Source organism: Notolepis coatsorum (assembly GCF_963971535.1).
Source record: "Notolepis coatsorum genome assembly, chromosome: 10".
NCBI classification, from domain to species: Eukaryota; Metazoa; Chordata; class Actinopteri; order Aulopiformes; family Paralepididae; genus Notolepis; species Notolepis coatsorum.
Window position 1 is genome coordinate 2,126,934 of NC_140174.1, and position 12,751 is coordinate 2,139,684.

The window sequence follows — 12,751 nt, forward strand, 5'->3', positions numbered from 1 at the left end:
CACACAGGAGGGCCTTGTGGGCGTTAAACTCAGTGCTGTTGACTTTAATAACCACATCACAGAACCTTCCCTCCAGACGCAGCTCATTAAGGATTGTACAGGACATTGTTTCCTTTTCCATGTGGGGATTTTAAATTGTATCTACAGAATATATTCAAGCTTACAGACAAGTAGCCAGAAACAACAAGTGATATCTTCACTTGGTCTTCTGATATCTGAGATCTTCTGAGAGAATTGTTGAATATATACTGTACACAAATGTTCTAGAATGTTTGATTATGACATCATTACTGTGACAACAAATGTTCTAGAATGTTCTATTATGACATCATACGGTGCCATCACGAATGTTCTAGAATCTTTGATTTATGACATCATACTGTGACATCACAAATGTTGTAGAATGTTCTATTATGACATCATACTGTGACATCCAGTGATGGGAATAACGGTGTTATGAATAACAGCATTCGTTTTTTCAGTAACGAGTAATCTAACGGATTACTCTTCCAATCTTAATAACGCCATTACCGTTACTGCCAAAAAATGCGGTGCGTTACTATGATTGAAGCTGTTTTTTTCATCAGACAGATCTCTGCGCTGAGAAGCAATACTTTTTTCCCTTGGTTAGTGGGCAGTGCGCGATTGGCTGAGGTTGAGTAAAATGTCATGGTAAGCCAATCAGAGGTAGAGGTGGGTGGGTGTTCGAAAGAATCCAGAGTCTGACACACAGCGACAACACAAGCGACTCAGTCAACGACAGACCGCGGTTCTGTGTACGTTTTGATAGTTTGTTTGGCGAGCCCAAATAATCCAAAACGAATCCAACAAACAACACAAGCGAGCAGTCAACGACAGACTGTTTAAAGTAGAAGTACAGTATAGTATCTGTTTACAGTAGAAGTACAGTATATTATCTGTTTACAGTAGAAGTACAGTATATTATCTTTTTACAGTAGAAGTACAGTATATTATCTGTTTACAGTAGACATACAGTATATTATCGTTTTACAGTAGAAGTACAGTATAGTATCTGTTTACAGTAGAAGTACAGTATATTATCTTTTTACAGTAGAAGTATAGTATATGTTTTACAGTAGAAGTACAGTATATTATCTTTTTACAGTAGAAGTACAGTATAGTATCTGTTTACAGTAGAAGTACAGTGTATTATCTTTTTACAGTAGAAGTATAGTATATGTTTTACAGTAGAAGTACAGTATAGTATCTGTTTACAGTAGAAGTACAGTATATTATCTGTTTACAGTAGAAGTACATTATATTATCTTTTTACAGTAGAAGTACAGTATAGTATATGTTTTACAGTAGAAGTACAGTATAGTATCTTTTTACAGTATACGTACAGTGTAGTATCTGTTTACAGTACAATTACAGTATATTATCTGTTTACAGTAGAAGTACAGTATAGTATCTGTTTACAGTAAAAGTACAGTATGGTATCTGTTTACTAACCAAGCTAACCTGAACCAAGCTAACCTGAACCAAGCTAAACGTACCTGAAATAGTCACTGCAGTCACACAGGAGGGCCTTGTGGGCATTCAACTCAATGCTGTTGACTTTAATAACCACATCACAGAACCTTCCCTCCAGACGCAGCTCATTAAGGATTGTACAGGACATTGTTTCCTTTTCCATGTGGGGATTTTAAATTGTATCTACAGAATATATTCAAGCTTACAGACAAATAGCCGGAAACAACAAGTGAGATCTTCACTTGTCTTCTGAAATATATACTGTACACAAATGTTCTAGAATGTTTGATTATGACATCATACTGTGACATCACAAATGTTCTAGAATGTTCTATTATGACATCATACGGTGCCATAACGAATGTTCTAGAATGTTTGATTATGACATCATACTGTGACATCACAAATGTTCTAGAATGTTCTATTATGACATCATACTGTGACATCCAATGATGGGAATAACGGCGTTATGAATAACAGCGTTAGTTTTTTCAGTAACGATAATCTTACTCTTCCAATCTTAATAACGCCATTACCGTTACTGCCAAAAAATGCGGTGCGTTACTATGATTGAAGCTGTTTTTTTCATCAGACAGATCTCTGCGCTGAGAAGCAATACTTTTTTCCCTTGGTTAGTGGGCAGTGCGTGATTGGCTGAGGTTGAGTAAAATGTCATGGTAAGCCAATCAGAGGTAGAGGTGGGCGGGTGTTCGAAAGAATCCAGAGTCTGACACACAGCGACAACACAAGCGACTCAGTCAACGACTGAGTACGTTTTGATAGTTTGTTTGGCGAGCCCAAATAATCCAAAACTAATCCAACGAACAACACAAGCGAGCAGTCAACAACAGACCGCGGGTCCATGAGCATTTTTTGTTCACTCTTGTGTTAGTTGTGTTGCAGCGCAGGGCACTACAGTAGTGGAGGCTACAGCCTTATCAACAGTGCTGCACTTCCTGGTTTAATAGCACAGTCTTCAGGTGCTCAGAGATATATATATATATCTGTATGTCATGCATGTCTTAACACTAGAACAGCCATGGGGAAAATGTCACTGATTCCCGCCGGAAGGGGTCAGATGACCCCACAGCTTATGAGAAATATGAGAAAAATAAACAGTGACAAAACGTTATTATTTTTTTAATTTAAATTAAAAAAATATATATATATTCTAATTTTAATTTTAATTTTTTGATGGAAGAGACTCACATTGACGGGCAAAGAGCCACATGCGGCTCGCGAGCCATGGGTTGGCCACCCCTGCGCTAGACGCTCACAAAGTGCTGTGACTTTCCACATATTATGTGGAATAACGTTCTAATTACATTTTACTGAAGTCATTTAGAAATTTCAGAAACCGTGCCAGATAAAACGGGTACTTTTAGGAAAAGTCATTGAGTGACAGAGCTGGAGCTCGACCGAGTGATGAGGATACATTTATTGAAAATGCCTAAAGGTCATTTGACCCCTTGTCGGCTGTGCTAGTGTTAAATGTCATGATTAGATTAGTTTAGAATAGATGATTAGATTAGATTCTTATATCTGTATGTTGTGTATGTCATAAATGTCATGAATTGAAAATGGGGGACCCTGATGTAAACAAGGCGAAAGTCTCTCTGGTCTGCATCCCCTTAACAATTGTGTGTATTGAGCCGTACTGTACTGTACCCATTCTGCAATCTGTTAATTAAAGTGTTCAATCAATCAGTATATAATTTGTTATTTATTTTTGGTATAGTGCTTAACAAGCATCATTTAATGTTGCCCAGTTGTGGCCTGTTGAGGGGCAATACATATCAAAAGTTCCAAAACATCTATTGTGTTTGTATTTGTATGATCCACTATATAAACATAGTAATTATAATATCTACATACATGGCATTTGATTGGAGGCTAGTCTCACTTTGTCCCACAGCAACATTCAAATAGTTTAGATTTCTGTATGTTGTTTATGTAACACATTTACTTGAAAGTAATGCAATAGTTACTTTCTGAAGTAACTAGTTACTTTTATAATTTGTAACTGAGTAAGTAATTTAGTAACTTTTTGGAAGAAGTAACTAGTAACTGTAACTAGTTACTTTTTAAAAGTAACTTGCCCAACACTGGTGACATCACAACGGAACATGTTTGAGTTCTATTTGAATAATTTAGATAATATGTTGACATTAAAAAAGAACAAATAAAATGATAAAAAAAACTACATAAAACAATGATACAAATTATAATAAAATATTTAAGTAAAATTTATAGAAATAATGAAAAATAAGACGATGAAATAAAGATAATAATTCATTTAAAAGCTATTTTAAAAAGGTAAGTTTTGAGCAGTGCCAACCGAGTCTGCTGTCCTAACAGACTTGGGGTCTGTAGGGTATGCACTTATTCCCTCCGCCCTGAACATTTATGGAGATGTATGGGCCTTTTAAGTCAGTGATAAAAGTGTCTTCCAAGGATAAGTGAGCTCCTGCACTGATTATTATAGTTCAATATTCAATATTTGATCACCAAAACCCCCCAAAAAGCATAAAAAGGCCCCTGCCCGCCCAAAAAGGGCCCCCAAAAAAGAGCACAGGCCCAGTGCCCTTTTCAGCCTTTGAGCACCTGCCCCTCTAAAGTCCTGTGCACGTCCCTGGTTGGAAGAGTGCATGAAAGTAGAAGACGGTAAGAAGGTTATTTCTTTTATTGCATTTTTTTCATCTCGGATATTGACTTTAGTCGACGGCGAAAGATTCGTCGTGTTTCGTCCTGTCATGTCCTAACTGTGGTGGGAAGTTCGTTCCACCGTTGTGGAGCGAGGACCGAGGGCTGAGAGCAGGCAGCTTCTCTTCGACGACCCTCCCGGAGCTCCGACAGGAGTGGGTCTGAGATGCAGAGTGTAGTAGGGTGTGTCGTTACTAGAGACCATTGACCGGAGGTAGGCGGGAGCCGTTCCCTTTGCCTGGCGCGTTATGCCAGGTCGAGGACCTTGAAGCGGATTTGTGGCGGCGATGAGGAGCCGATGCAGGTCCCTGTAAGAAACGGGGTGACGCGGACTGCCTCTGGTAGGTCGGAGATCAGAGACGGGCAGCTGCGTTCTGGACGAGGTGAAGAGGCTCGGTGGCGCTGGTGGTCGGCAGACCGGCTAGCGGTGCGTTGCCGTAGTCGAGGCGAGACGGTGACGTTACCCAGCCGGCTCCAAAAGTTCACCCTCTCGGAACATCGTGCGGTCCGTCGGAAGCGGGACACAAACCTGGCGGGGAGACGCGGCGCGGTCCGACAGACGGATACTCCTCGTTGAAAACAAACTGAAAGCCGACACGGAGGACAGAGCAGACTGCGGCCATTTTCCTTTCAAACCCACCGATCCCTCGGGATTAATGAACACAGGAAGAAAAAGGGAAGCATTGGCAAATGAGCCAAACTGCCTAAATGGGGGCCGCCGTTAAGTGGTCCAGAGTCCCGTCGTGGTTTATAGCGTTCCGCTAGTGTTTATGGTGACTTTCATTAGAGCGGGTTTAGAGCCTGTCAGCGGAATCTATGACTCCAGGCCACACGGGCTGCAGATGGCTCTATCTTAATAGGCCCCGTTGGCAGGAGGCTTAACGATAATAGTCGTAATAATTAGTCGCACATAGTGTAATTAATTGCGGCGCTTGTTGAATAGTTTCACATTTCGCTTCCATCTTCATCTTCTGTCTAGAATGACCTCGGGGGCGAACGACCCGACCGGTATCCTCGCCCGTGTTTGTTGTGACCGGCCCGGGCCAGACAGCCATCGGCCAGATTTAAGGAAATTAAACCCAAGCACACGTCGGGTTCGGTATACCAGGCAGCGGGGAGGGGGGGAGTCCTGACCTGACACACACCGACACGGAGCGAGCGAGCGACTGTCAGAAGGTTCATAGTTTGTGGTTTTTATTCAAAAAAATTACAAGGGAGGACACGCTAAAGCAATTAATTCAAAAGGGGCGGATCTGGTGGATGTGTCGACGTTTCACTTTCCATCAACTTCAAATGACCGCAAACGGGACGGTCCTCGCGGGATCCCGTTCAAAGAAGGAAATTATTTCGACTGACATTATAGGAGAATACCGCATTTCAGCAAAATCCACAAACTCATCATATCACATATTTACCAGAGAGGGAAATAGGAGCAGAGTTCTCAAGAGATGAAGAGGGTGATACATAATGTTCACGAACAGTAAAAGGGCATCTCAACTGAAGAGGGACTTTGTCGCAATCATAATGTTCACAAATGATAATAAAATCACACAGTATCTTAACTGAAGGTCCAGATGCTCTTTGAACAGCGTCAGTCAACACAGGAGACAAACTATACAAAGCTTGGAGCTATCCATCTCCAGGTCTGTTGGGCCAACGAGAAATGTCTTTTTAGTCTTTCCATCAATTCAGATCTTGTATATATATATATATATATTTTTTTTTTAAGATTTCTTTTTGGCATTTTATTGCTTTATTGGATAGAGAGAGGGGAAGGATGGGAGAAGATACGGGGAGGAGACATTCAGCAAATGTCGCCAGGGTCCGGGAGTCGAACCCGGGTCGGCCGCGTTGCACTGAAGTCGAGTGAGATGTAAACCTTCGCGTCCCACTGACCGAAACAAATTACTTAATTTTGTACTTAATAATCCCACTGACCTCCGACACACGTCCAGCCAATCAACCGCTTCTTTTCACCTGGCAGCGCGGACTCTCACTGAGAGGGTGTAACGTGTGAAAGGATCACACTACCCCCCTTAGATCCTATCCGCGCTGAGCAGGCGCCCCGACTGAACTGTAGGAGTCGCTGTTTACAACGACCCGGACCCACCCCGCCAGCTTCTCCCACCCTCTGATACTGCCAATTGTATTAGTGTGAACGGCCAGCCAAGCTGGTGACAACCCCGGAGCTGTGAGCTGGATTCGAACAGGCGAATCCAGCGTCACCGGCGTTGGTGACGAACGCAATCTCCGCTACGCCACCTGACCGCCCCCTATGAATAATATTTTTTAATAATAATAATATTTTATTTTTTTTACCAAAAAGGCAAATGGAAAGTTATAGTGTCTTGTTTGTTGAAAATAGCTCTTTGTTAGCTTTGTACCGCTGCATATTATATTATCAACAGTTATAAAACTCCAAAGATTGTGCAACAATAACACTAGTAAAGTTTGAAAGGGGGAAAAATAACACTTTTGGAAACTCACACTCGTCTGCCCACACTGCCTTCCTCCATGCGTATAGGCTTCGCTCAACATCCAATGCACAAAAATATGCCCTGGAGAGCTGGAAGGAGAGACACTGTGCTTCTCCAGTACAGCAGCTATAAGTGTCCACTGTATATATATACTAGGGTCACTCACTACCATCAGGGTCGGCACTGCAATACTCTGCTACTAAGGTATCTTACCTTCAAGTCAAGTCAAGTCAAGTAATTTATTTATAGAGCACATTTAAAAGCTTGAGAGCCAACCAAAGTGCTGTACAGTACAGTCAAAGCGTAAAATCAATGTCCTATAAAATACACAACTACAAAAAGGCACAACAGGACAGGACAGTACATTCAAAAAATAGGACAAGCGGAAAGGGTAGCACAAAGTACAGTATAGCACACCGGGGACAGAGGAGCACAAGAAGAGATACAAGAGGGAGGGGGCAGGATAAAATTACATGGGAGTGTGTGGGTTAGGGTGTGGGAGAATCAGGATTAATCGAAGGCTAGGGAATAGAAGTGGGTTTTTAAACGGGCCTTAAATGTCTCCAGCGTAGGGGCAGATCGAATGTCCAGGGGAAGCTGGTTCCATAGTTTGGGGGCCACGGCCTTGAAGGAGCGATCGCCTCTCTTTTTGAGTCTGGGGGGGGGGGGAGGGAAGCCGAGCCTGGTTGGAGGATCTTAGTGACCTGGGTGCTACGTAGGGGGTGATGAGCTCGGTGATGTATAGGGGTGCTGCACTTGCCTTGAGGGTGAGGAGGAGGAGTTTGAAGTCTATTCTAAGTGGGACTGGGAGCCAGTGTAGGGAGGCTAGGACTGGTGTGATGTGCTCTCTCTTTCTGGTTTGATTGATTGATTGAAAAGTTTATTAACAGATTGCAGAATGGGTACAGTACAGTACAGCTCAATACATACAATTGTTAAGGGGATGCAGACCAGAGAAAGACTTTCGACTTGTTTACATCAGGGTCCCCCATTTTCAATTCATCATAACATATATGACATACATGACATACAGATAGACAGTACTGCTACATCTATACATTTATGACATATCAGATTTGCAAATACAGTACTGTTTGTGATACAAAAGTGTCCAGAAAAGGAGTGTATATACATTTGGCATAGAAACTGTACATTGGAGGAGGTTGGTTGGGTGGGGTGGGGTTGGGTGGGTTGGGTGAGGGCTGTACATTGGAGGTGGGGGGGGGGGGGGGGGGGGGGGGTTGGGAAGGGGACACACACACATTTTACACTGTACATTGGAATATTGACAAAGCCTTACTTGGTCATTTACTGTACAACTAGGTTAGGACATTTGTAGGGGCCAGTTTCGAATTGCAGTCTCACGTAGGTGTTTTTTGAGAGTGTTTTTGAAGGTGGGTAGTGATTCACATTCCTTTACAGCTTTAGGCAGGGCGTTCCACATTGATGTGGCATAATTGCGAAACGTGTTTAGTCCCTTGTTTGATCCGAATCTGGGTTTTACATGATTTGTGGAGCTCCCTCTGGTGTTGTGATCGTGGTATTCACTGACCTTTGGGAAGTATTTTGACATGTACATGGGTACCTTGGTCGCGTAGTGTATCTTGTAGACCAGGCCCATTGCAAGTTGCTGTACTCTGTCGTCTACTCTAAGCCATCCTAGGTTGTCAAAGTGGGCAGGGGTGAGGTGGGTTCTAGGAGTCAGGTCAAGTAGTAGTCTGACTAGCTTGTTTTGAGATGTTTGTAATTTGTTTTTTAGTGCCTTTGAGGTGCTTTGGTACCATGAGGTGCAAGCATAGTCGTAGTACCCTTGAATGAGTGCTCCTGCTAGAGTCTTCAGGGTATTCTTGTTTACCAGAGAGGAGATCCGGTACAAGAATCGCGAATGGTGCCGGTAAGGAACCTAGCTGCAGAGTGCTGGACCATTTTGAGGCGGGACATGGCTGCCTGACTGATGCCGGTGTAGAGGGCATTGCAGTAGTCAAGGCGTGATGTGATGAATGCACCGTTTCCAGGTTGACGGGTGAAAGGATTGTTTTTATTTTACTGATGTTGCGGAGTTGGAAGAAGCATGACTTGACTACGGCATTTACCTGCCGGTCGAATTTGAGCTCTGGGTCAAAGATTACATCCAGGCTCTTGATGTGGGGTTTGAGGTAGGTGGAGAGTTGTCCTAGGCTGTTGGAGAGTGTTTTGGTGGAAGAGGGGGGGCCAAACAAAATGATCTCCGTTTTATTTTCATTTAGCTGTAGGAAGTTGAGGGCCATCCAGCTTTTTATGTCCCTACGACAGTTTTTAAGAGAGTCTAGGTTAGCTGTGTCAATATACCTTGCCTATATTATTACAATTCACCATTTAGTCATTTAGCTGACGCTATTATCCAAAGCGACTTACAGATTGTGAACAAGTCAGCAGGAAGGTACAGGGTCAGTAACGTGGTGTAGCTCAACATGAAACAATTCGCAATTAATCGTAAAATAATTACGTATCATTTTATTTGAACCAAAAATGCACAACAATGTTAGTGATAGAAGGGAACTCATTTTGTGCAAAAATGGAAAGCTTGCCAATGTTCACGAGGCAGAATTGTTACAATAGCCGATGATAAATGTTCCCAATGATGAATCCCGATACGGGTGGAGCACGCGGGAAACTAACGTGACGTCAGACTACACCTCCCTATTAGCAAGATAGGTAGTAGTATAAGAATAGTAGCATAATAGTAGGGTACATAATAGTAAGAAAGACAGTAAAAGAGTTATTGTTTATTTTTTCAGATATAATTTGAGATATTGTTTGAAGAGGTGTGTTTTTAGTTTTTACTATGCTAATAATATATAAATATAAAAATAATAACATAACCTTTAATCAGAGCAGCATAACTGGACCACATACCTTTAACATAACCTTTAATCAGAGCAGCATAACTGGACCACATACCTTTAACATGACCTTTAATCAGAGCAGCATAACTGGACCACATACCTTTAACATAACCTTTAATCAGAGCAGCATAACTGGACCACATACCTTTAACATAACCTTTAATCAGAGCAGCATAACTGGACGACACACCACTTTAACATAACCTTTAACCAGAGCAGCATAACTGGACCACATACCACTTTAACATAACCTTTAATCAGAGCAGCATAACTGGACCACATACCTTTAACATAACCTTTAACCAGAGCAGCATAACTGGACCACATACCTTTAACATGACCTTTAATCAGAGCAGCATAACTGGACCACATACCTTTAACATAACCTTTAATCAGAGCAGCATAACTGGACCACATACCTTTAACATAACCTTTAATCAGAGCAGCATAACTGGACGACACACCACTTTAACATGACCTTTAATCAGAGCAGCATAACTGGACCACATACCACTTTAACATAACCTTTAATCAGAGCAGCATAACTGGACCACATACCACTTTAACATAACCTTTAATCAGAGCAGCATAACTGGACCACATACCACTTTAACATCACCTTTAATCAGAGCAGCATAACTGGACCACATACCACTTTAACATCACCTTTAATCAGAGCAGCATAACAGGACCAGATACAGGTCAACACACTGACCCTGTAACCCTGACCCAGGGACCTGAAGACGGGGGCAGGTCAACACACTGACCCAGGGACCTGAAGACGGGGGCAGGTCAACACACTGACCCAGGGACCTGAAGACGGGGGCAGGTCAACACACTGACCCAGGGACCTGAAGACGGGGGCAGGTCAACACACTGACCCAGGGACCTGGAGACGGGGACAGGTCAACACACTGACCCAGGGACCTGAAGACGGGGACAGGTCAACACACTGACCCAGGGACCTGAAGACGGGGACAGGTCAACACCCTGACCCAGGGACCTGAAGACGGGGGCAGGTCAACACACTGACCCAGGGACCTGAAGACGGGGACAGGTCAACACACTGACCCAGGGACCTGAAGACGGGGACAGGTCAACACCCTGACCCTGACACCCTGACCCAGGGACCTGAAGACGGGGACAGGTCAACACACTGACCCAGGGACCTGGAGACGGGGGCAGGTCAACACACTGACCCTGACACCCTGACCCAGGGACCTGAAGACGGGGGCAGGTCAACACACTGACCCAGGGACCTGGAGACGGGGACAGGTCAACACACTGACCCAGGGACCTGAAGACGGGGACAGGTCAACACACTGACCCTGACACCCTGACCCAGGGACCTGGAGACGGGGACAGGTCAACACCCTGACTCAGGGACCTGAAGACGGGGACAGGTCAACACACTGACCCAGGGACCTGAAGACGGGGGCAGGTCGCTGTCTGTCCCCGGAGACGTCTGTGACTCTGAATGGCTCGTTGCAGATCCCAAAAAATTTCATCGCTGTTTACAAACAGTAAAAAGGGGTTTTAACCCTTTCACTGCCACACGACAGCCGGTTAACCCTTTCACTGTGACAATACAGAAGGTTAGCCCTTTACTATCACACAACCGACGGCGATGCTCCATCATTAGTATCATTAGCTCCGCATTTCGTGTGGCAGTGAAAGGGTTAAGGAGAGGGAGTATTTTCCAACACTTCACTCTGTTCCGTTTATTCATTTAATAATAATAACAACAACTGTATTTCTACAGCACCATTCATACAGATTGCAGCTCAAAGTGCTTTACACCAAAAAAAAAATAAACAAAATGATAATACAAAATGTATAATAATAATAATAATAGCAAAATAAGACATTTGAAAATAACAAATAAAATGATAAAAAAAAAACTATAATAAAATATTTAAGTTAAAATAATAGAAATAAAGAAAAATAATACAATAAAATAAAGATAATAATTAATTTAAAAGCCAGTGAAAAAAAGGTACGTATTTGAAATAATTATCTTTCTTTTTTTCAAATTCCTTTTTTAGGCGTGGTTGCTGGCGCCCTCTAGGGGTGGCTTTTATCGGCAACCTCTTGTATGGCCCTATGCTCAGGAACTGCCCTGCACTGCCACACACGTGGTCCCCTTAACCCTTTCACTGCCGCACCACCAAACGGTTAACCCTTTCACTGCGACAGTACACATAATGTTAACCCTTTCACCGCCACACAAGAGCAGGTTTTAACATACCTGCTGAACCCAAACCGGTGCAATAGATACACTGGAAACTGGAGAAGTTACGACTTCATCGTCTTGGAACGAGTGCCTTATTGCTGATATCGTTGTAATTCAAAGCAGCCGGAGCTGCAGGTAGTTTCCAGACTTTCATGGTTAAATAAACCAATTAGAAAAATGTAAAATAGTTTTCTTCAACGTTGTTTATTTTCGAGTGAATAACATGAAGTAATATCTCTCTCTCACACACAGACGTTTCCAATCACCTCCTAAAGGGGCAGTTCACCCAAAATAAGTGCCACCTGTCCATCCAGATCACTGTGGTGTGATGTTTGGTGAGTTTATGAGATATCTGAGTGGCATTGTGCTCGTGGCACAAACAACAACAACAGCAGCAATATCTCTCATGATTATGGTCAGCTGGTCACTAAATCATGATTATGGTCAGCTGGTCACTAAATCATGATTATGGTCAGCTGGTCACTAAATCATGATTATGGTCAGCTGGTCACTAAATCATGATTATGGTCAGCTGGTCACTAAATCATGATTATGGTCAGCTGGTCACTAAATCATAATTATGGTCAGCTGGTCACTAAATCATGATTATGGTCAGCTGGTCACTAAATCATGATTATGGTCAGCTGGTCACTAAATCATGATTATGGTCAGCTGGTCACTCAGAAGAATCCACAGACCTTGTTGTGAACAGTTTCATTGAAAACCTTTTTGTCCCGTCAGTACACCTGCGATGGCAGTCCTTAACCCTTTCACTGCCACACGACAGAAGGTTAACCCTTTACTCTCACACACAACCGACGGCGATGCTCCATCATTAGCATCATTAGCTCTGCGGATGTTACACACTGGCACATTAATGCATTGTAGTCAGTCTCTCTCTCTCCCTCCCTCTCTCTCTCTCTCTCTCTCTCTCTCTCTCTCTCTCCCTCCCTCTCTCT

At 43.0% G+C, this 12,751-nt stretch overlaps 1 protein-coding gene across 1 annotated transcript in view; it reads right to left on the bottom strand.

The window, feature by feature from the left end:
* Positions 1 to 4,443: 4,443 nt before the first annotated feature.
* The window catches only part of LOC311234999 (urotensin-2 receptor), a gene marked incomplete at its 3' end in the record, with an annotated part of 18,646 nt that continues 10,338 nt past the window's right edge, over positions 4,444 to 12,751 (bottom strand). The window contains exons 4-8 of the mRNA XM_084322309.1: positions 10,887 to 10,946; positions 10,721 to 10,780; positions 10,517 to 10,600; positions 10,327 to 10,410; positions 4,444 to 4,726 (exon numbers count right to left, since the gene is read on the bottom strand). Coding sequence (XP_084178435.1) covers positions 4,444 to 4,726; positions 10,327 to 10,410; positions 10,517 to 10,600; positions 10,721 to 10,780; positions 10,887 to 10,946 — 571 coding nt within the window. The remainder of the gene's footprint in view (positions 4,727 to 10,326; positions 10,411 to 10,516; positions 10,601 to 10,720; positions 10,781 to 10,886; positions 10,947 to 12,751) is intronic.